The following is a 23512-nucleotide window of genomic DNA, read 5'->3' on the forward strand; positions in this document are numbered from 1 at the left end:
TATTATCTTATATTAACCATTTGCACACACGAGCATTATCCGGCTTCGCTCCTCCCGACCGCAGACGCAGGTTTACAAGCCACTTTTTCCAGCGTTTTTCAGTCAAATTCTTGAATTTTCCCCCCTTAAGAGCAACACATTTTTGTACACGATAAAAGCTCGGTTTGTCCGATTTGAGCTTCCATAACGCAAAACACTGGCATTTTGAGTTTCTGCTAGTGATTCCTATGGAGAGAAAAATCACTTCCTGCCCTCCAGCTGCATTTCGCGCGTCATCAGAATCACGTGATTGCAAACAACCTATTGAGCAGCATATCTGCATATTAGAATGATTTCTAAAGGATCACGTGACACTGAAGACTGGAGTAATGATGCTGAAAATTCAGCTTTGGCAAAAAATATTAAAATAGAAAACAATTATTTTAAATTGTAATTAAATTGCACAATATTACTGTTTTTACTGTGTTTTTCACCAAATAAATGCAGGCTTGGTTAGCATAAGAGACTTCTTAAAATTTTTTTTTAAAAATCATAATTATTTCAGACTTTTGACCAGTAGTGTAAATATGTATTTGAAAATGTCTTACTATTGAAAAACACATGTTATATTTCCCTGTAGGAAACCACGCCTATCTTTCATAGACATTGAGCAATAAATGCAGGCTTGGTTTTAGCATAAGAGACTTCTTAAAAAAAATTTTTTTAAATCATAATTATTTCAGACTTTTGACCAGTAGTGTAAATATGTATTTGAAAATGTCTTACTATTGAAAAACACATGTTATATTTCCCTGTAGGAAACCACGCCTATCTTTCATAGACATTGAGCAAAAAATGGCCAACCGCAGACTGATCAAGCTCTCTCAGTTGCCCGATCGACTGGCCAGGGACAATTTAGAGGACAGCGACTGGGTCACTTTCGCAGTGGTGATAAATAAAATCACCCCACAGAGCAAAAACAATGTAAGTGATCATCATTTGTGAGTTCTCATATCCTGTATATGGATTATATGTTGTATATTTAATTACTCGCATGTATTTTTTTTTTTTGTAGGGGAAAACCTTCAGCATCTGGAAGCTGAATGATCTTCATAATTTGGAAGTGATTGTGTCTCTCTTCCTGTTCGGGTCTATTCACACAGATCTGTGGAAGACTGACACTGGGACAGTGATTGGCATCCTCAATCCCAACCCAATGAAGAACAAGGATGGTTCCAGTGAGGTTTGTGTATAAACCTCTCAATATTTTATATTTTAGAACAATACAAATTCTAAATTTTGACTATTTGTATCCTTAATTGAATAAAACCAAAATAATATTAACCAATAGTGAACTCATGTTTCCATCCAATCAAAATCCTGATGCAAAAATCCTGATGAAAGTCAAGTCCCACCCTTGATTATTACCTGCTGAATATTGTTTCACTCAAAAATTTCACATTATGCAAGTAAAATGTGAACGGAATTTAATGTTATTTTTAAAATCAACAGCAGTTTTTCTTCAGTTGTTCTGCAAAATGTAACTTCATTTTTTTCTGCCTCTTGTCTTTCCATTTCGGCTAATGTCATATAGAGACCTTGATTCATAATCTAAATAATTATTACTGTAATATAAATCAAGAGTGATAAACTAAGCCCTGGCCTACCAGTGTTATTGTGAATTATTTATTTTCTTTTTTGATAATTTAAATAAAGTTTAAGTAAAATTTGTATTTATTTTCAAAATAAATTAAAGTTGACATTTAAAAAAATACTAATACTTAAAAGAAATAAATTAAAATGAAAATTTTTGTAAATTAATTAAAGGTGCCATAGAATACATTGATACAATATTTTAAATTGTTCTCTGATATCTACATAGAAGTTTTGTGGCTTAGGTAAGGGCAAAAAATCTCCAGAAACGGTTTTACATGTCCATTTACAACCCTAGGATTTGTCCCTAGAATGAAATGGTCTGTTATTACCTTATTTGGAAGGGTCATGAATAATAATGTTGAGCTCTGCTCTGATTGGCTGTTTCACAGTGCGGCTCAATGTTGAGCTCTGCTCTGATTGGCTGTTTCACAGTGCGGCTCATTTCAGTAGCTCACACAGCACGTGTGATATATTTCAATACTCTCTCTCGCAGTTATATCATTGGGTAATTATACTGTATATAAAATGCGGGCATCAGGGAGCCGCTATTAATATGAGGGGCATTGAAACTGCTTTCGAATGCACGATCGCGTTTTACTTTCACTTTCGAGATTTGCGATCGCACGTGCTGTGTAAACTACAGCGGCAGTGCTAACCACACATTTTACAAGATCAGATGCTTGTCAGTGGTGCTCAGGATCTGTAAATCATTCGCCATCATCCTCAGTCATCTCTCCTTACTCTGTTTATGTGGTTGGTAAGTGATTATGTACTGTAATGTAACAGGCTACCGCTAGCAAGCAGCTAACCATGTCCCTTTAGTGGCTCGCGTTATTTTATTAGAACGCATTATTTGCTCTCCGTGCCTTTCTGAATACAGACACCAACCCATCCCTGCCCTTCACATCCCCTGCACAGCCTGGAACATAACATTTATTTCCATGATCTGCCATTTTCGCTATTATCCTCGCTTGTTTCTTCACAATACCTGCAGAACTTCTGATGGTTCAGCTGGCATAGAACATGGGCAGGTATATGCAAATGTTGGCGGCGTAACTATTAGTGATCCCCACTGTAACGTCACAGTCGGTGTTATGTTCTGATTCACCTATATTTCAGTGGTCTTTTGCATGCACGAGATTTACATAAAAGGAGAAAACAATGGTGTTTGAGGCTCACGGTATGCCATTTCCATGTACAGAACTGTTATTATTCAACTATGCCAAGGTAAATACAGTTTTCCATTCTATGGCACCTTTAAAAAACTGACTAATATAAATGTGAAAAATGCACAAAAATTACTAAAGTTTAAATTAAAATAAAAAAAAACTAATTCAGAATATTATTGAATACTATAATACATAAATAATATTAAAGTAACACAGTATATAAATACTAAAATAACAATATTTTACATAACCCCTTTTTATTTCTAAAATTATGGAATTCAGATTATGAAAGTAAAACAGGTTGTCAACATTTCATGTTCATTTTAATGACAGTAATGTGGTGTTTGTTGTTTTCTCCAGCTCTGCCTGACAGTGGATCACCCACAGAAGGTCCTTATAGTGGGAGAAGCCATGGACTTCGGCACTTGCAAGGCTAAAAAGAAGAACGGAGACTCTTGCACTCAGCTAGTCAACTTGGTGAGTTTCTTTGTCCAAACATCATGCTTTACTGCAGTAATTCACAGTTGGCCAATTCATTTCTCCTGTTTGCTTTAACAGTATGAATGCCAGTACTGCCAGTACCACGTTAAAGCCCAGCACAAGAAAATGAGCTCGAAAAGGGCGGAGCTTCAGTCCAGCTTCACAGGCTCCGCCCCTGGTAAAGGAAGGGGGTGGAGCAGTTTGAGGGAGCGCCTGTGCCAATCTGACTTCCACTACGGGGGCATGTCCTCACTCGCCTGTGCACCCTCAATGTGAGTTCACTGCCTCTTTTTATGACTGTCACCTCCCTTTAAATCCACCCAAACCCTAAATTATTGCATGAATCTTTTATTTTGACAGGTCTGCCCCACAGCCAAAGAAACAACCCACTATACAGTCTGCTTTGGCATCCATCCCAACAAACAAACTTGGTAAACTTGTTGTTTATGGTAAAAATGTTGATTTTGTGCGGTGTTCGTGTTTTCTAATCAAGTCTTACTTCATGTAGTTCTGAATTCAGGAGAGGTGTCGGGCTGTTCAGATGACTTCAAAGGCCTGATATCTATGCCGACACCTGGAGCGCTTAATATTAAAAAGCATATAGGACAAGCCAAGAATACAGGTAATTTTAAAGGGATAATTCATCCAAAAATTTAACTTCTGTCACCATTTACTCACACTGATGTTGTTTCAAACCTGTAAGATAGCTTCAAATCTAATTTACGCTTGTGCATATTCAAACCATAGGCCGTCATGCCAGATTCGACATTGCTGTTGGTTTTCATGCGTTTTATGTAATTTGAGCGCTGGTTGTACTTCTAATAAATTTGAATGCTCTCTGATGTTGCTGTACTGTTTTGGGCCAGCAGATGTCTGCCGAATGCCACCCCACAATTATCATGCAAAGAAATAAACCAGAAGCAAGCACACTTATGTCACTGAAATATAAGCAAGGTTTCTGTGAGTCTTTTAAAAAGGTCTTAAAAAGTTACACAAATTAAGGCCTAAAAAGGTATAAAATCAGAGCAGAAGTCTTACATTTGTAAAGTCATGGCATTAAATGTTGCACGCACTGCAAAAAGTGAATATCTTTTTATTTTTTTATTTTTTTTTAGCTAAACATCCCTAAATCAGTATACATTTACTTGAGATGCAAATTAAACGTGTAGTCTTGTTTTCTAAGAAATTGAACAAAATGTGTACAGCCTCAGCGCATACTGATAACCATGCAAATTTAATCTCCAACTTGCCTTTATTTAATTTAGCTGTTGCAGGATCTTCAGTTCAGTCTATATCAGCGTCTGACCTTCTCAAGCAGCAGAAAGAAGAGCACCAGCAGAGAATGTTGGCTCGAAAGAAGAGGGCGGAAGAGATTCAGAAGAGGTGAGAGGCATTTGTTCTATTAAATATTACTTTGACTACTCGTTGTATTTGTTTTGCGTTACATTTGGAAGCTGATACATTGATTAGTGTTGAGTTTTTGGTGGTGATTGTAGTCTCTAACTTCTGTAAACTGCAAATCCTTTGTGCTTATGAATGATAAAGGCCTTTAACCTGTCCCTATAGTATATGTACTATAAATATTAAGTCTTCTCTACCCAGGGTGCTCCAGAGTAGTGCTCCCTCCCGGCCAAATGTAAGCAGGGGTCCCTTGCTCTCCCCGAAAGCAGCCTCAGAGGTTCCGAAAGGGTCGCCTGGCCTCACGTCTTGTCTCTCAGGCCCTCCTGTGCCCACACTGGGCCGTGGCTTTTCAGAAGGAGAGGACATCCTCCTTGATACATCTCCACCTTCATCAAAGAGCCTCTCAGCCGCAAAGGTATTGTTTGGGGAAAGTGCGCCATCATTTGTTAAAGAATATTTTCAATACCAGGAACATTTTGTTTGTCTTTTTTTTTTTTAGTGTTACTAATAAAAAGTAAAAACTTTATTAAACTATTTACTAAATTAAAAACTCCTTAAATTAAAAACTTTTAGTAATGTTAATACATTTAAAACTTTAATTTCTTATATTAATAGTGAAACTTTTCCAAATATTAAGTTCTTTATTTTAAAAATTAAAGACATTTGTACTTTTTAAAATAATTATGAATAAATTTTTTATTACTATATTAAAAAAAAACATTAGTTTAATTTAAATATTAATTTATATATTTGTAATATTTAAATTTTAACTTATTTTGTGTCAGAAATTACAGTAAGAATAAACTATGCTCTAATGCATCTTTTAATTTTCTATTAAAAACCAAAGCTGTCAATATATTATAATAAATATGATTAAACTCATGATTTCCAGCCTCCGTAAAGCAGTAGTTCTGTAAAATTCGATATGTTAGTTGATATATTTTTATACTTTATATTTATACTCTGGGTCCCTAGTTTGAAAACCCTCAATCTATTGATGCTTTCAGGAAGGATTCCAACACAAACAAACATTTACATTTGTTTATAATAGCTATTGTTTATTTTTGCATAGTTGGCGGCAGTGAGGAAACTCCAAACTAAAGGCTCAGTCATCGTTAAAGACGACCCGAATGCTGTAAAACGCAAGCGAGCCAACAGTGAAGACATCGCAGATCGCGTGGAGCGTAATCTCTCCACCCCTACAGGTACAGACTTTCATATCAGTTTTATTATTGACTCTTTGCTTGCTTGTTTTTCCTCAATTGCACTTACTCTTCTAAAAATCCATCTGCAGTGTCAGATGAAAATTCAACTGGTGAGGAAGAGGAGCCAGCTCAGAAAAAGAGGCGGGAACAGCTAGAGGATATCCAATCGGAGGAGTTTCAGCGTATCCTCAATGCCAAGTCCTCAAACTCGTGGATGATGGGAGAGGTGTGTATTTTGGCTGAACATCAGCGCACGTGTGTTTTGATATGTCAGTGCTTTGATGTATGATGATGTCACAGTGGGTGGGCGGAGCTTGCGGTTGATTTGAAAGCTTTCTGTGTGATCTGGCCAGATGGCTATATTTGCTTTGGATTCTGTAGTGTTTCTTTTGCCATGTGCGATATGAAATGGTGCCCCGGTGGAGTTTGCTTGCATGTTTGACAAAATGTCTTATGTCTAGATTGAGGAACAGGCCATGCAGGAGTATTTTGAGCCGCTGGTGCAAAAAGAGAAGATGGAGGAGAAGATGAGGAGCATCCGGGAGATGAAGTGTCGGGCCGTCACCTGCAAAACCGTAAGTCGACAAATTTGCAACTAAAGAGACTCAGTATCTGTCTTTTATGCCGAGTAATCCATAAATTACATAACTCTGTTTTTCAGTGAAAAACGGGTCAGAAAAAGCACTGGATGCATTTTAAATTTCAACTTGAAAATCCCTGTTGAGTAAATAACAGTGTGTCTCATTCAGGTCCTTACGAAAACAGAGCGATTTCTCCTGCATCATTAGTAGCTAATCAGTATTTATTCACAGCAACTCATAATGGCGAACCAATTTTAAACATAATTTGTGACATAATACCTCAATAAATGTTGTTCAAGAGGAACAAAAGGCAAACAAACCTCTCTAAGATGCTAATTAGACAATTACGTGGTTTCGGACTGATTCCACCTGGAAATCACGGCCTGTTTATGCGGTTTAGTTCATGAGCCCTTCTCGCCCGCAGTGTAAATACACCCACTTTAAACCAGCAGACCGCTGTGTGGAAGAGAAACACGACTACCAATGGCACGACGCCGTCAAACGCTTCTTCAAATGCCCCTGTGGCCAGAGAAAGATCTGCCTGGCACGGATGCCACATGGAGCCTGCAGGTGAGGGGACACAGCAGCACCTTTATGATTTATGTGTTAAATATATTACGTTATACAAGACATTTGATAACATACTGACAATTTAATACTTAACTGTCAGTTTATTGTTTGTTACTGCGTGTTGTAATATAAATTTCACTTTCCGTTTTAGCCATTGTGGCCTTTTTAAGTGGGAAAGAGATGGCATGTTAAAGGTACAGTTTCAATTTTTTACTGTTTTTATTATTTTACGTATTTCGACTCCTTGATTCTGATGCTTGAGTCAAGTTACAACAGAATTAATTTAATGTTCTATAACTACAAAGCTATTCTGTATTATTTTAGTGTTATTTATTTACTATTATTTGCTTTTCAGTTTTAATTTTAACACTTTTTTTTTTTCATGTTTAGTTGGACTTTTTAGAGCTGCTTTACAGCAGAGTGATATTTGTTATAATTGTTGCATAGTTTCATATATCAGCAAAAAAAAAGAAAAAAAAAATATATATACACCATTTCCCGGTGTGGCTGCATTATTTTATTTTTTTTATTTTTTTGTAAATTCTGTCATCAGTTATTCTATAATTTGTTACTGTATTTGGAATGTATTTATTACCATTTGGATTGTCTTTCAATGGCATCTCGGCAGTTTAATTATATCAGCACTTGTTTGGTAACTCGCTCCAGTTTTAACCTGTCTCTCATCATTCTCATGTTCACAGGAGAAAAAGGGACCCAAAATTGGAGGGGAACTACTGTTGCCGCGCGGAGAGGAACAGCCCATGTTCCTCAACAGTTTAAAGTAGAGTCAGCTGTCCTGTGTGCAGCCTGAGCCCAGTCTCACACAGAAGAGGATGCTTGGATCATGTCTTTATAATCAGAGAGTGAGAGTGAAGGTGCTTCAGCGTTATATTTGGTCAATGTTAAATGTAATTTTAGTAACTTACTGTTTGTATGTTGTCTATATACTGTGTTGTTTTAAGATAAGCTATCAAGTCTTTTTAAATGTAAATATTCTTATGTACTGGTATTATTTTAATTCTGAACTTTTATATCCACCATGCCAAGTGGCACACCTGAATTAAACCATACTGAGTGAACTTGCTGTGTTTTATAGACTTTGTGAATGTTCTCATTGATTTGACCAGAGGGACTGGAACACATGCTAAATCTTGTCCGTCTTCCAGCATGCAGAGATGTTTTGAAGCTTTATTACCGCTGTGTGCTTTTCTTTAAGCAGTAGGAGTGGCAGTAAGTCATTCTCCTGTCAGTCAGGTGCATGTGAGATTCGAGGCTCAGGAAGGTCGATAAATCTTAACTTCCACTTGTTTCTTTCTCCCTCATTTTCCCATCTGTCTAAGCTTTCAGCACAGGAATGTCACTCTGTTGCCAGCAAATACTGCCTAGGAATTATTATCCCGTCTGTAGGCACACAAACCTGGGCTTTTTTTATTTTATATGTGTGTGTGTGTGTGTGTGTGTGTATATATATATATATTATCCCGTCTGTAGGCGCACAAACCTGGGCTTTTTTTATTTTATATGTGTGTGTGTGTGTGTATATATATATATATATATATATATATACACACACACACACACACCATATTTATGAGTTTACAAGATGGTGCAGAAGTCTTTATTTTTATTTTTATTGGCTTTCTCCTTTCTCTTTTTTTATAATTCTGGTTGGTACGTTTTATATCGGATCCTCACTGATGTGGAAAATGAGAAGAGCTTTAGTCACACATCAGTACAAACCAAAAGTTATTAAAAAGGGAGGTCAGATGACAGCTGGACGTAATTACTGAAGAAGGAAATGAGTCGCTCTTGGAAAAAAGCTTAAAATCACAAACTAATCATGAATGTTTTGATAAAGAATCCAATAATAGAGTAAAGATAAGCAAATAGAACAGAGGAGAAAATTGTCACATTCCAAACACGAACCCTTTTATTATACATGTATTAAGAGCATTTAATCTGTAAGTGCTATTGAATAATTATATTATGTCATGAAAGTATCCCTCAAACGATGGTTATCCACTTTCCGAGGCACTGCATGTGCTCAGACATAGTGGCGGTGGTGAGGGTATCGTGGGTATTGCCCATCATAGTGGAATTCTCTCCACTGCTCACTCTTCTCTCTGGTTCTCTCGTACTGTTCTGTTGATGCAAAGACAGACAACAGCTAGAACTGGATCCATTTCTCAAAAACTTTTATATCTTAAATGACAAAAGGTGACAATTTTTTAAAGGAACGGTACACACAAAAATAACAAATTGCCGAAAATGTACTCACCCTCAGGCCATCCAAGATGTAGATGAGTTTGTTTCTTCATCAGAACAGATTTGGAGAAATGTAGCATTACATCACTTGCTCACCAATGGATCCTCTGCAGTGAATGGGTGCCGTCAGAATCCAAGCAGCTGATTAAAACATCACAATAATCCACAAGCAATCCACCCGACTCCAGTCCATCAAATAACATCTTGAAAAGTGAAAAGATGTGTTTGTAAGAAACAAATTAATCATTAAGACTTATCTAAGTTTTTTACTTCAAACCATTGCTTCCAGCTAAAATAAAAATCTTCTATTCATGATATTGCTTTCTTCAGCGAAAATGTCATCTTGTCTGAATCAGGAGAGAAATATGCACAGAAGTGACGGTTTCAAGTTAAATCACCTTGATGATGGACATGGCAGCTTTTCTCTTCAGAAGACATTAATTGATGGACTGGAGTTGTGTGGATTACTTGTGGATTGTGATGTTTTTAACACCGGTTTTGACTCTTCTTCTGACGGCACCCATTCACTGCAGAGGATCCATTGGTGAGCAAGTGATGCTAAATTTCTCCAAATGTGTTCTAATGAAGAAACAAACTCATCTGTGTCTTGGATGGCCTGAGGGTGAGTAAATATTAAGCAAATTAAAATTTTTGGGTGAACTATAGCATAAAATAAATTTAGTCTTTGCGGTTCCACCAATTTACGTAGCATGATATTAGCTACGATTATCATCAAAATGGAATTAAAATCTAACACATTCTCTATGTAGAAACAATAATTAGTAACTGTGGAGCTTTAGCTAGAATTATGAACTATGGTTGCCATGGTAAGGAATCATTCATAAACTAATCTTCTTAATCCGTGTATTCGGAACAATTGCATTTTTGATTAAATTGAATCGACTGCGCCAAATTTACCGTTTACTTTCAAAACACTGAAGGAATCTAATGTCACCTATCTAGTGTACTGGATAGAAACAGGGTGTCTGAGAGGCTCAGAGCCACTGCTGTCATCAGCCTCTTATTAGTCCAGCAGTCCTGTCTGGGAACTCTATCCTGTAGAGGGTTTGATCAGCATGTTTCTCTTTTCTGGAAGCCAAGAAAATCAGACAGGGAGATCAGTCTCACCATCGCGCTCCTCCTCTAAATAGTTCTCGTATTTTTTTTTTCAGTTGAGGTCTGGTCAAATTAGCATATTGTGTTAGGGTTGAATTCCTATTGGCTCTTTTATCTGCATATTTAATTACAGTAAGTAGGCCTGGGTAAGGAGTAGGGGGGATATAAAGACTGTAAATTGTTGATTTTGGTAATAAATATTGCTTTTACAGTTCTGGTTAGTTTTATCTATGGTGTTTTATGTTAAACTGTGATTATTATTATTTTTTATTGCAAGTAAAATTTCACATAGAAAAGGCTAGTAACACATTAAATTAAACGTGAAATTTTGAAGTAGAAAGACTGAAATAGTATTAGCCATCTTCACCCTCTGCTCCGCTAAAAGTTAGTGAAAAAAAGCATAGATTTAAGTATACAATAAATGTGTAAATGAGATGCCATTTAAAAATATTTTTTTATGTTGTCTATCCTCCCCAATGCTGCATTTATTTGATAAAAAATACTGAAATAATGTGAAATATTATTATGATTTAAAATAAGTGTTTTCTATTTTAATATATTTTAAAATATGATTTATTCCTGTGATGCAAAGCTGAATTTTCAGCATCATTACTCCAGTCTTCAGTGTCACATGGTCCTTCAGAAATCATTCTAATATGCTGATTTGCTGCTCAAGAAACATTCTTATTATTATCAATGTTGAAAAAGTTGTGCCACTTAATATTTTTGTGCAAACCATGAAACCTTTTTTTCCCCTCAGGATTCTTTGATGATTTGAAAATAATAGCATTTATTAAAAAAATAAATATTTGTCCAGTATGGGTTTTCAATAGCACTTTCACATTTTTGTTACATTCTTGCTCAAAATGTATTAATTGACAAAGCTGTCAGTAGAGTTTAGAAATGACAAACCAATGCTGATAATCTCAAAATGGACACACATCAGGGAAAATTGCTATGGGATTTCATGAAACATCATACAAGAGCAGTTAAGCATCTATCCTTGCAGTCCTGCACGTTTTCGGGTTGCTTTCATCTCTAGAGACGTCCTCAAAAGCTCCAGACTGTCCAACATAAACAGGTTTAAGGGTGACACACACTCCCATAAACCAGTTGACAGCAGCTCACAGATATTAGCAAATTGAGTGCCAAAAATAATCTAGGTTTCTCTCTCTGTCTCTCTCTCTCTCTCTCTCCATAGTGAGGGAAGTTAGTTTAGCTCATGTCTGCAAATTCCACTTTCGAGCCCCAACTGCTTTAACTCCTCCAACCAGCAGTGCCATCACACACACATTGCTGACAATTTAAAATACACTAAAGTAAAACTTTTCCATGCCTTCACTGCTGCAGTCATAGACTGGCAGGGTAAAGGACAGCCTGATGCCGTTTGGACGAGTGACCATATGTATGTGTGTCTGTGGGAGAGAGAGAACACTGCTCCATATTGTTCTGTTGGACCTTCTAGCCCAGTGTTTTTGACTCCGAGCCTCCCACCGTCCAAGATAATATTCAAACGTATTTCCTATGGATTTTTTAACTTGTAATTTTCTGACTCCAGACAAAAAAATAAAAAAAAAGGTAATTGTGACTCTTTATTCTTTAGTCACAATTCTGACTCTTTTTTTTTCTCACAAATTTGAGTTTATATCTTAATTCTGAGGAAAAAAAATCTCAGAACTGCAAGATGTAAACTCAGAATTAAGGGAATGTTTTTCTTAATTCTGAGGGGGAAAAAAGTCAAAAATTACGAGATATTAACTCACAATTGTGAGAAAAAAGTAAGAATTGTGAGTAAAGGTCGCAATGACCTTTTTAAACGTTTTTTCTTTCCATGAAAGAATTTTTTTTTTGTGAGATATAAACTCAGAGTAGCCAGAAAAGAATCAGAATTTTGAATTTGCATTTCGTAATTTTGACCTTTTTTTCCCATAATTTTATAATTTTTTTCCTTTTTTATATTTTTGGCCCATGGCAGAAATAAGTTTCCATAAAGAAATGTATATTCTTCAATACCAAAAAAAAATAAAAAATTGTTGTGTGGGCTTGAGAAATATAATAGGTTTACATGTTGTACATCTAGCTTTTTTTATTATTATTATTATTAAATAGTTTTTGTTTTGTTTTGTTTTTGTTTTTTTTCAGTTGAGGTCTGGTCAAATTAGCATATTGTGTTAGGGTTGAATTCCTATTGGCTCTTTTATCTGCATATTTAATTACAGTAAGTAGGCCTGGGTAAGGAGTAGGGGGGATATAAAGACTGTAAATTGTTGATTTTGGTAATAAATATTGCTTTTACAGTTCTGGTTAGTTTTATCTATGGTGTTTTATGTTAAACTGTGATTATTATTATTTTTTATTGCAAGTAAAATTTCACATAGAAAAGGCTAGTAACACATTAAATTAAACGTGAAATTTTGAAGTAGAAAGACTGAAATAGTATTTTTTGTAAAATGTACTCAAGACATTGTTTTATTGGTAACACTTTACAATAAGGTGTCATTTGTTAACATTAGTTAAAGAATTAACTAACACGAATGAACAATGAACAATACGTGTATTACAATATTTATTAATCTTTAATAAAAATACAGTCGTTCATTGTTCATGTTAGTTCACAGTGCATTAACTAATGTTAACAAACACAACTTGTAATTTTAATAATGCATTAGTAAATGCTGAAATTAACATTGACTAAGATTAATAAATGCAGGAAAAGTATTGTTCATTCGTAGTTCATGTTAACTAAAGTAGTTAACTAATGAACCTTATAGTAAAGTGTTACCTCCTAGTGTTCCTTCTAGTTAATTTGCTCATACTTCTAATATGTGAGAGAATGTTCACTCATTTCTTCACATCTGTATCCTATTGTGGTGTGCATTAGCAATACAATTTAATGGGAGATTACTTAAAGTTGACTTTAAGCTCCTTAATTGTTAAATATTAGGAGTGTAATTGTCTCTTCATTTTGATTAAACCTACAAAGATGATGAGAATAGCAGAACTGAGATGGAAAACATTAGGACCGTTTTACTGCACTCACCATAGTACTCTTCATAGGTTCTTGGGGATCTGCGACTGCGGCGTTTGAAGAAGTTTGAGGCATCAGATGCTGGCATGAAAACTTGTTTAGATGCTCCTGCTAAAGCAATGGAGTAAGAGGAGGGAGTGTGTGGGTTTTGGATTTGGAGTGTGTGTGTGTGTCTGTGTGTGTGTGTGTGTGTGTTGAACTCACTTTGAGCTTCACTGTCTTTTCCATCTTTAACGGCTGCACTTTCAACCCCGGCCAGAACTAAAGGGAGAGATGTGTTTCTTAAAGAACATCAAGAAATGAAAGAAAGCTTTGAATACATTAACCAAAGAAAAAATATTAGAACCTGGTACCATAGTTGTACCTTGTTTTTGTTTTTTTGTACTATTGAGCATTTTGGACATGCATCTTTAGAAATACCATGGTAATCATTTATTACCATGGTGTCTTAAATCACACAGTACTATTTTACAATGGGAAATAGGATTCTGCGAAAACTTTTGACTTTCTATTTTAATTTTTGCAGCATAAATTTCATCAAACTTTTTTTTACCCATCTAAATGAGTTGTCATGAACAACTACTGTTTTTAAGTAAAGCTATTTTTTTTTTTTATATTTAATGGGGAAAAAATGTATCCCCAAAGTATTGACATGCAATAGGTACTCACCAATTAGAATGAGGACGGTGGGCAGCAGTGTGAGCAGGACAGTATGAGTCCTGGCCATCCTTCAGAAGATGAGTGTGTCTTATGCAGGTATCAGAACCACAGCAGAGAGTCTTGAGACCTGAGAGTGTGTGTGTGTGTGTGAGAGAGAGAGAGAAAGAGAAGAGGGAACTCAAAGGAAAGGAGGGGGAGCTGGAATTTCACTGGCCCAGGGGAACGCAGGAGGGGCGAGAGAGGGAGACACGGACCCCAGCACACACCCACTGATCAGACCTTCGGTGTGCATGACAGCCTCTATCATCACTGACCATTACTGTCCAAACTTTTTGGCAGGTTTAGTCTAGCATCAGGTTTCCATTCCAATAAAACAAATGATCAAGTTCGTGTGATAGATTCCTCAAGCAGCTACTCATCAGGATTAAGCCGATTAACTAAATATCAGCACTTTCACCTGTCTGCATAAATAATAACCTGTGCATTCCACTGAGATCAGTATCTATCTATCTATCTGTCTGTCTGTCTAATAATCTGCAAATATCATCTCTGTTCAGCAATACTATATCTGACAAACTATAAACTGACAATTTTTGTGTGAAAATATATTCTAAGACTTTCCAGGGTTGGAATAATTCTGCAGAATGAGTAATAATAACCGGATCACTGTTTTATGTGTTACTGTGTGTGCTACACATGGCATTCTTTACCAAGAGTGTCAGAAATAATTTTCCTGCTCCAAGGCCAGTGAGAGTTTTGTAGGGTTGGAATAATTCTGCAGAATGAGTAATAATAATAACCGGATCACTGTTTTATGTGTTACTGTGTGTGCTACACATGGCATTCTTTACCAAGAGTGTCAGAAATAATTTTCCTGCTCCAAGGCCAGTGAGAGTTTTGTGATTGAGAGACAAATCCTGTGTCCAAATATGCATACTTCACTTCTAAATAGAATGCAAACCGCATCACTGCATCTGCTGAGATGTGGAATCAGTGGACACTTTGCTATCCCATGAGGCCGAGGGTGCAGAGGCCACCAGATTGAAAGAAAAGTTGTTCCTTTTTTGTCAAATTGTACTGAACAACCAAGTGAATTTTTTTCACTCTTTTTTTTTTTTTATCAGTCCAAAAACATCCGGGTCAAAGGTGACTGTCATTTGTTGGATGTAGTATTTATACTACACATCTGCAAACCTTAAGAACATTCTTTGACAACAACTGAGAGGCCCACCTGGAGCCAGGCTTGGATATTTATATTATTATACACAAGAATGATCAGTTAGTCTTCAGCTAGTCTGTATCTAAAGTGAAACGGACACGAAGAGAGAGAAAGACAGAATGTCAGGAAATGAGAAACAGACATGCTGAGAGATAGAGTGAAGTTAAAAGCTATATGTCACTCCTTAGATTGGCTTCTGTCTCCGTTTCTCAACGCTTATCAGAGTATATCAATGTCTATGAGGAAAACCTGCATATGATTTGCCCTTTCTAGGTTGGTTTGGCTATAGGGTGTGCATGTGCATTTATGAGGCATTTTTCCATGCTGTGTAAATGGATTCCTGGATGTCTGGATACCATCCAGGTATTTTCTTCGGTTCCAAGTCTCCATAAGGCAGACACCCCATGAAAACAGTAGCGACCCCAGCCATTTTCCAAAACACACACACACACACACAGACAGCATGTGAAATACTATTCCAGGCATAAGATGACTTTTTCACAAAGGTACCTCCATTAAAAACAGACTCTCCGCTCTGGAGAATCACTCTTAGAAGATACCCATTAAGTGTAAAAGTGGGTTCCCTCTCAAAGGAATTGCTCACCAAACCTTTTACTAACCCTCATGTCGTTCCAGATCCTTACTTATTATCCTCTAAAGGAGGATGGAAAGCTGCAGTAACACTCAGATTTCATTTGCTCTTGTGTACATTCAAAAGTGGTTTGTTTTGGGCCACTTGGTATCATACGTACCAATTTGATGGTGCTTTTTTTAGTCACTTTTGGCGCTTGACAGCCCATTTCTTTTCACTGTATGGAAAAGAGCAGCATGAACATTCTGCTAAACATCTTCATACAGGTTTGGAATGACATGAGGGTAAAATAAATGTTGACAGAATTTTCATTTTTGGGTGAACTATCACTTTAAGCTCAATCTAGTGAATTATCCAGGGCAATTTCTCAACTGTGAATAATGTTGAACCATACTTACCACTTCATCATTATTCCTGTGGAAGTTTTTGATTGGGTGTGGTTTGAATTGGTCTGAGGGAGTTTGTACCATCGACCACTTTAAATAGCCACTTTCATTCAGCGCACTTACCTTTTCTGCTAAAAGCAATTTGATTTCAATGGAGACTGCAGTCTGGGCACGTATGGTATTTATTATATGTGCGTATGCAGAGAGAGAAACAAACAAGCATTCTTGGCTGCTCTTAAAATGCCCACTTATTCTGCTTTTAATCAGCACGATCAAGGAATTGGATTGCAGTTAGCTGGTAAATATATAAATAGATTGTGTATTTTGCTCACATGTGTAAGATCGAGTTTGGAAAACCACTCGTGGTTCCTGAGCGCACAGAAAAAATTTGTCTGCTCGCGTTTAGGTTTATTTACATTATATATAAATGTATAGTATACTGTATAACACACAAAATGCCCATTACATTTGATGTAAAACATTGGCGTTCACATATGAAACTTTATCAGCCATAAGTTTATTTAAAATAAATGTGCATTTATTTACATTAAGCAAAATTATATGGTAGAAACTTTGAATTTTATTAATTAGATTATAACTCCAAAAGTAGTGTTATTGTCAAGGCAAATTTACTATTACTGTAGTGTCATAAAGTTTAAAAGGCACGGTTAGACCTGATCTAATGTTGATCAAACACATATCCATTTAATATAGCAGAATTAACAGTAAAATACATTTGCCTCTTATTGCTTTGCCTCCGATTCTTTCAAAACCATCATTTCCATCAGCAAAAAGCTGGATCTTAGATATTTCAAATGGAGGCCGATTAAATGCTCTGCTGTTCCCAATTATATCGTTCCCAGTGTCCGCTGTGAACTCAAATTCTGTACTTAAGTACTTCAACATAAGCAATAACCTCAATAATTACTTGCAGGAATCACTCTCAGGAACACCTGAAGTATCAATCCAAGACAATGAATTCCCAATGCTCTTACATTGCTTAAAGAAAATTCCACACTAAGATCCATTGATGCTAATATTACAGTGTCTGGCTTTCATTAATATTAGATCGGTATCAGGACTGCTTGTCCCAGGCACAGATGGCAATTCAGAAAGTGAGATCCATGATTTATTCTATACAGTGCTACCTGATGGCCAAAGTTTGTACTTTTTGGTGAAAGCATATTTAATTATCAGTTTTTAGGGAAATTGTTAAATAATTAACAAACAGCTGTGTGCTGTTAATTATTCCAGTTGTGAAGCCGTTCTCTCTCTAAGCAGACAGATGAGCACTGGCAATCACATTGATGTTCTGTTTCCTTGGACCAGACGTCCCCGCAAAGCCCAGGTGTCCTGCCCACAGAACAAACACATGCACGTCGAACCCGACTGCGATGATAAACCACACATGTGTGCATGAAAGTAACTTTGCATTTATCTGAAGCTGTGAACACACCTGAAAGGAGACTGTATCATCAACTCCATACTTCTTGGCTGCAAGTTCTTTCACTTCATTGCTGATGTTCTCCTGAGTTGTTCCTTTCACATCAATGTAATAGCAGTCAGAGCTGGCATAGTGACAGGAGATGGCCTGAAATAAATGCAAACAAATTCAAATTTACATCTAGTAATGTCTGACTTTGTGCCTTCATACACTTACTAAGTTGGTTGTTGACAAAGCACCAAAAGTCAGTGTATTGTTACTCTTCTTGTGCATCTACAGGTGCATCTCAATAAATTAGAATGTCTTGGAAAAGTTCATTTATTTCAGTAATTCAACTCTTATTTTACAGCTGTTTTAAAACTCAACATGTTGCATAAGTAAGATACAGTAGGTATGATAGAGTTATAGAGGAGTAATTGATTCAAAAATTTAAATTAGCTAAAGAATTTACTCGCCCTCAGGCCATAAGACATACTTGTGTTTGTGTCTTCTTTAGAGCAGATTAGGAGTAATGCAGTGGTTTGAAGTTAAAACATCTTGATGGATTTTACAAACGTGCAGCCTTTCACTTCACAAGACATTAACTGATGGACTGGAGTCGTGTGGGTTACTTGTGGATTATTGTGCTGTTTTATCAGCTGTTTGAACTCTCATTCTGACGGCACCCATTCACTGCAGAGGATTGTTTTTCCAAAATTTCCATTTCCATTTCTCCAAATCTGTTCTGATGAAGAAACAAACTCATCTACATCTTGTATGGCCTGAGGGTGAGTAAATGTTTAGCAAATTTTAATTTTTGGGTGAATTATTCCTTTAATACTACAAATGCAATGTGGCCCTGACCACCTCCGAATGTGCTTTAAGAATGAGAAAATTGCCCTGGTCCCCATTTACCCATGTATTTAGCTCTGTCGGTCTGTATGTTACCACCACGTGAAAACAGGGCAAAGTGAACGGTCTTAAATATTAGTGTAAAAGCTCCATGTTTATGCATGCAAGTATACCTACTTTTCGAAATCCTTCGGTTTGGTTCATTCCTGAGCCGTGGATCAGCAAAGGATGGAAAAGCACTGTATCTCCTTTCTCCATCTCTAAATGCACTCTGGGATGGTTTGGACCATAGTTACGCACCCCGTGGTACATCTTATTTACTCCACCCTGGAAGGAAACAAAGAGGCAAAGTGAGGTTGACTGATAAAGAGCATCTGCGTAATCACCCTCACATCCTCGGCATCTCTCACCTCCCATTCTGGGTAGTCATGTTCCTGCAGAGTACCATGGTGAGAACCGGGCAGGACGACCAGACAGCCATTTCCACGGTGCACTTTCTCCATGGCGGTCCATGAACACACAATGCGGTCAGCAGGTCGAAAGGGGAAGTAGTGTAGATCCTGGTGCATAGGATGGCGAGAGGTCTTCTTACCTGGGAAGTAAGGAAGTGCGCATTTAGGTATTATTTAAAATAGATTTAAAATATTTTAAAACTTTATACATAATTATTCTATTCTCCAAATTATGTTTGAAAACCATATACACCACAATATATATAGATTTATTAGATTTAAACAGTAATTTTATTTAAAATAAATGTGTATACAAACACACTCACACACTAATTAATACTATTGCTATTACTGTTGCTTTGATTTAGATGCAGTTTTATTTTACAATATTAATAATAGCTAAAATAAATTTATATATATATATACATATAATACTAAGCAATGCTATTTAATGAAACCTTTTTATGACTATATAAATGCTACATTAAAAATGCACAGTTAATCCATATATTATGCTTAATCCGATCACCAGGTCCGCACAAATCTATACCTGTGTCAGGTGGTTTGTTGATGAGCATGGTGTGCATGGCCATGATGTTGGGTCCAGTGAAACACTCCACATACTTCAGGATCTGAGAAGCATGCCATCAAATATAGGTGAAAATTATATTCTTGTTGCTGTAGTGAGTGTATTGTATACATAGTACTTGTGCTTGTGTCTACCTGTGGTAAAGTGCAATAGCGGAAAAGATCGGAATCTTCCTGGAAGTCCTGAAGTTTGGTCACAGCCTTCTCACCTTCAACAAACTCGTATTTAGCAATGGTTACATCTCTCATTATCAACAAACCAGGCACCTTCACCTCTCTCTTACAGATGCGCTCAAACTCTTTCCTGTGAAACACACACACACACACACACACACACACACACTCAGTTATGTGCAAAGAAGAGCACTGAAATATAGATGTTCTGTTAATGATTTACTCTGAATTCACTCAACTTTCCAGCAGTACCTATGTTTACATGCAGCCTAATAATCTCCTATTAATGTCACTAAACAGAATTTCTGTGACTGTGCTGGTGTTGCATATTTTAAAAAAATGCATTAAATATAAGAATGATTAATATATAGAACAATGCATTACAAAATAAATAATAATCAATATTGGCTCCTCAAATTAAGATAATTTAAGACATTGTATTATTGTAGCAGATGAAACATTAAAAAAGACAACAAAACGTGCCTTTAGAAGTCAGTATATTTGTTTGCTTTTTCCACATATCATTACATAACCTTATCACAGAGTGAAGGTCCATAGCAATGCATTTTATTATCAAGTCTGTCAAACTTTCTATTGCAGATTTAGGTTCACACAGAAGGCATTCTTGTATTCAGTCAATATTTTATTTAAAAGAAGCAAGTTTTTTTCTGGCATATTTTTAATTATTTTATAGGCAAATACCACAATTATAAACTAAATGAATGAATGTTCAATGTTTTGATCAGTCTTGCCTGAATCTGTCAATATCCTCCTCTGATACCAATTTTCGGATGAGTATGAAACCATTCTCTTCATAGGCTATTCTCTGTTCAGGAGTCAGGACGCCCTTATCAAAAGTGTATCTGCAGACAAGCCAGAATATAGTTTACAAACAGTCCAAGAACCAAATATTAGGACATTATGTAAAGTGTATTTAAATTAATTTCAGCAATATTTAAAGACTAAACCAATTACAAAATGCAAACTCTTTATAACCATTAAGTATTTGCACTAATGTTATTGTACTTTACATTGCACACATTTTGTACGCCTAGCTGCCATTCCTTTGGCAATACAAATGTGCAGTTTTATAAAAAGCACACTTAAATTGAAATTATAATTGAAAGCTGACTAACTGAAGGACTTGAGGATGATGATATGACACGTTTTGTGCAGAAGTGACGGATGCTCTCTGAATGATACAGGATAAAGTTCATAACATACGGATGTCAGCAGGTTAATACATAATCACTGTACAGAACAGAACAAACATAAGTTAACGTAAAAGGGATCGCTCTGCTTTATTTATTTATCATAGCAAGAGAGTAATTATAAGTTAAAATATTATCCAATGTTTTGTTAAAAATAAATATTTTCATCAATGAAAAGTAGTAAACAATAAAGCAGGCCTGCTCGTAATGCCTCAGTTTGTGCTGCATGTGATCCGGGAACAGCCGCCTGTCTGCTGCACGCGAGCGCCGCTTAGCTTCCTAGAGACCAGAAACGCGCCTCTGAAAGGATACGACAGCACCGTGGGACCGATCCAGATGATTCAAAACCACTTTTAATCTGTCTGCTGCCCGTAACATCTTTAATCCAGCACAGAGTCGACGAGATGAACTGAACTACAGTGCGTCTGACCCGGAGTTTGTGTTTAACGTTATATAACTGGGGTAAAGTGCAGTGACACTTGTCCTACATATCGTAAAGACTCAGATGACGTTTGATTAACATTATTCATTAACTAATAAAACTATATATATATATATATACAGTATATATATCATAATAACATAATAGTTAATGTGGAGTTAAATAGGGTAGTTAGCCTAAATAGAGTAGTGCAAATTAGAATTAATACTTACAAATAAATACTACAAAATAAATAATATTCTTAACTTTTGTTTGTTGCAGTTGCTTCGTTCATTGTAAAATTTTAATATATAATTTTAAAACTATATTTAATGAAAAACTTTCAAATGTAACCATATAGGCAAGGCAAGTTTATTTCTACATACACAAAGGTAATTCAGTGTGCTTTAAAAGAATTAAGATAATTGTAAAATCACAATCACAATAAAAATAGAAAATTAAAAAATTAAAATGTATTAAAAATAAAAAAAGAGGATACAGAAATTAAATACAGTGCCTATAACCATAAAATGTGAAATATATTTTTCAGAGTTTATATTTAACAAAATAATCAAGTTAATGAACTGCTGAATACACTAAATATTCAGACAAAATGTAAAAGAAATGTATTATTGTTTATTATTGTTTGTAAATTCCAAAAAATGTGGTTGCAAACATAGTTTTTCATGATTAAATTTGATAGAATATATTTGGTAGAAAATAGAATTCTTTTAAAATTATTGTAAGCAAAATCAATTAAAAAATCAATTAAAATAAGCCAATACATCAATCAATATTTGGATTATTATTGCAAAAAAAATTTTGTATGAAATATTGAATTGCTCAAACAGTGTTTGCCTTTAACTAACAACCAGTCAAGATGAGAAGAAGAAATCATGCTCATTCTGCATCTGTGCGCGGAACATAGCATTAGCCTTCGCCACTTTCTCAGGTGTGATGAGATACTTATTCAGCAGAGCTCTGTAGTGTTTCTCAGGATGGCCGCCCATATTCTCCACCTTCCAAGTGTAGTAGGCATTGGTTGGAGGAGTGTTGAGATTTTTAGCCAGCCAAACCCAGAGTCTAGCGCAGGGTAGAAGACCCACGGCAAAGTACAGCGGCTCTTCATTGTCCATCAGGTTTCTGTAGAACGCCAGATACTTCCTCATAGCTGGAGTTTGCTGAATGGGGGGCTCACCCTGTGGAAATGAGATTATAGACCATCTTCAATGAATTAAGAACCAACTTGAAAGTTTTGAACTCTTCGTTGATCTTATTCTTACCTCGAAAAAATATTGGTTGAGCATCAAATTGCCTAAACCTTTGTAACTTGAGTATCTGCCGCTCAAGAAGTCCTTGAGGTCATTAGGCTGAGTTACATTTGCACTCATTTTCTTCAACATCTCAGCCACTTTCAGTACATAGTTAAGATCTTGCATGGTGAAGTTGATCTATCGCTCTGCCTGCAGGCTGCCATTCTGCATTTGTATCAGGAAGTCCCCTCGGATCGTCTTATAGGCAATGTCTATATTGTTCTCCCAGAGAAACTCATAAACATCCTCCACAGATTTCATTTCCGTTTCATTTTCACTGTTACTAGGACAGCTACAGATTGTGTACCTGTTATACACACAAACTGTTATTAAACTGAATTCTTAGACAGGAGAATTAGTGTTAGATGAGACTGTTCGGTACAACCTATCATGCATTTCTGAAAATCAACTGGCCTGGGAAAAATCAGCCATTATATTAAGATCCCCATTTAGTATAGAAATAACAGTATTTTTTTGATTGTTTTGTCCTGTTTATGAGTCGAAAAACAACATTTAGTAATCATGCCAAAGTTGCTGTGTAACAAAAATTTAAATTAAGACCTTACCTAAAATATGTGAAAGAAAAACAGAGAAAGGCCGCAGTCTTCATGTTTCTTGTGTCTTGACGTGCTCTTCTCTTCAACTCTTCAACTTCCCCAACCCAATCCAAGCACTACAGCTTCCGTGAAGAACCAGTTTTATGTACAGTATGCTCGTTTATCGCGTAATAAAGAATTAAGCCAGCCTTCTACTTTCATATTTCAAAGTGAA

The 23512-nt window shown here is 36.1% G+C and overlaps 3 protein-coding genes and 1 pseudogene across 4 annotated transcripts in view; 1 reads left to right on the plus strand and 3 right to left on the minus strand.

Moving 5' to 3' along the window:
- Positions 1 to 8120, plus strand: part of LOC107743741 (protein MCM10 homolog) — a 10496-nt gene extending 2376 nt beyond the window's left edge. For both annotated transcript variants that reach the window (XM_016557138.1, XM_016557145.1), the window contains 14 exons: positions 798 to 963; positions 1055 to 1222; positions 3165 to 3281; positions 3363 to 3556; positions 3645 to 3715; positions 3793 to 3906; positions 4550 to 4667; positions 4887 to 5100; positions 5758 to 5890; positions 5980 to 6116; positions 6352 to 6465; positions 6896 to 7041; positions 7193 to 7235; positions 7743 to 8120. In XM_016557138.1, the coding sequence (XP_016412624.1) occupies positions 798 to 963; positions 1055 to 1222; positions 3165 to 3281; positions 3363 to 3556; positions 3645 to 3715; positions 3793 to 3906; positions 4550 to 4667; positions 4887 to 5100; positions 5758 to 5890; positions 5980 to 6116; positions 6352 to 6465; positions 6896 to 7041; positions 7193 to 7235; positions 7743 to 7826 (1819 nt within the window). In that variant the 3' untranslated portion in view covers positions 7827 to 8120. The remainder of the gene's footprint in view (positions 1 to 797; positions 964 to 1054; positions 1223 to 3164; positions 3282 to 3362; positions 3557 to 3644; positions 3716 to 3792; positions 3907 to 4549; positions 4668 to 4886; positions 5101 to 5757; positions 5891 to 5979; positions 6117 to 6351; positions 6466 to 6895; positions 7042 to 7192; positions 7236 to 7742) is intronic.
- An 892-nt stretch (positions 8121 to 9012) lies between these two features.
- LOC107744059 (unique cartilage matrix-associated protein-like) lies at positions 9013 to 14405 on the minus strand. The gene is made up of 6 exons (XM_016557533.1): positions 14120 to 14405; positions 13655 to 13711; positions 13463 to 13561; positions 10781 to 10800; positions 10435 to 10468; positions 9013 to 9183 (listed from the first exon to the last, which is right to left on the minus strand). The coding sequence occupies exons 1-6, from the start codon at positions 14175 to 14177 to the stop codon at positions 9086 to 9088; spliced, it is 366 nt and encodes a 121-aa protein (XP_016413019.1). The 5' UTR covers positions 14178 to 14405; the 3' UTR covers positions 9013 to 9085.
- Positions 14406 to 16845: 2440 nt separating this feature from the next.
- Positions 16846 to 21458, minus strand: LOC107743808 (phytanoyl-CoA dioxygenase, peroxisomal-like). The gene is made up of 9 exons (XM_016557220.1): positions 21320 to 21458; positions 20933 to 20988; positions 20549 to 20659; positions 19758 to 19926; positions 19585 to 19666; positions 18993 to 19174; positions 18760 to 18909; positions 17764 to 17898; positions 16846 to 17660 (listed from the first exon to the last, which is right to left on the minus strand). The coding sequence occupies exons 1-9, from the start codon at positions 21383 to 21385 to the stop codon at positions 17607 to 17609; spliced, it is 1005 nt and encodes a 334-aa protein (XP_016412706.1). The 5' UTR covers positions 21386 to 21458; the 3' UTR covers positions 16846 to 17606.
- An 845-nt stretch (positions 21459 to 22303) lies between these two features.
- LOC107743822 (uncharacterized) lies at positions 22304 to 23371 on the minus strand (annotated as a pseudogene).
- Between the last annotated feature and the right edge of the window lie 141 nt (positions 23372 to 23512).

The sequence above is a fragment of the Sinocyclocheilus rhinocerous genome, unplaced genomic scaffold, assembly GCF_001515625.1.
Source record: "Sinocyclocheilus rhinocerous isolate Xijiao unplaced genomic scaffold, SAMN03320098_v1.1 scaffold551, whole genome shotgun sequence".
NCBI lineage: Eukaryota > Metazoa > Chordata > Actinopteri > Cypriniformes > Cyprinidae > Sinocyclocheilus > Sinocyclocheilus rhinocerous.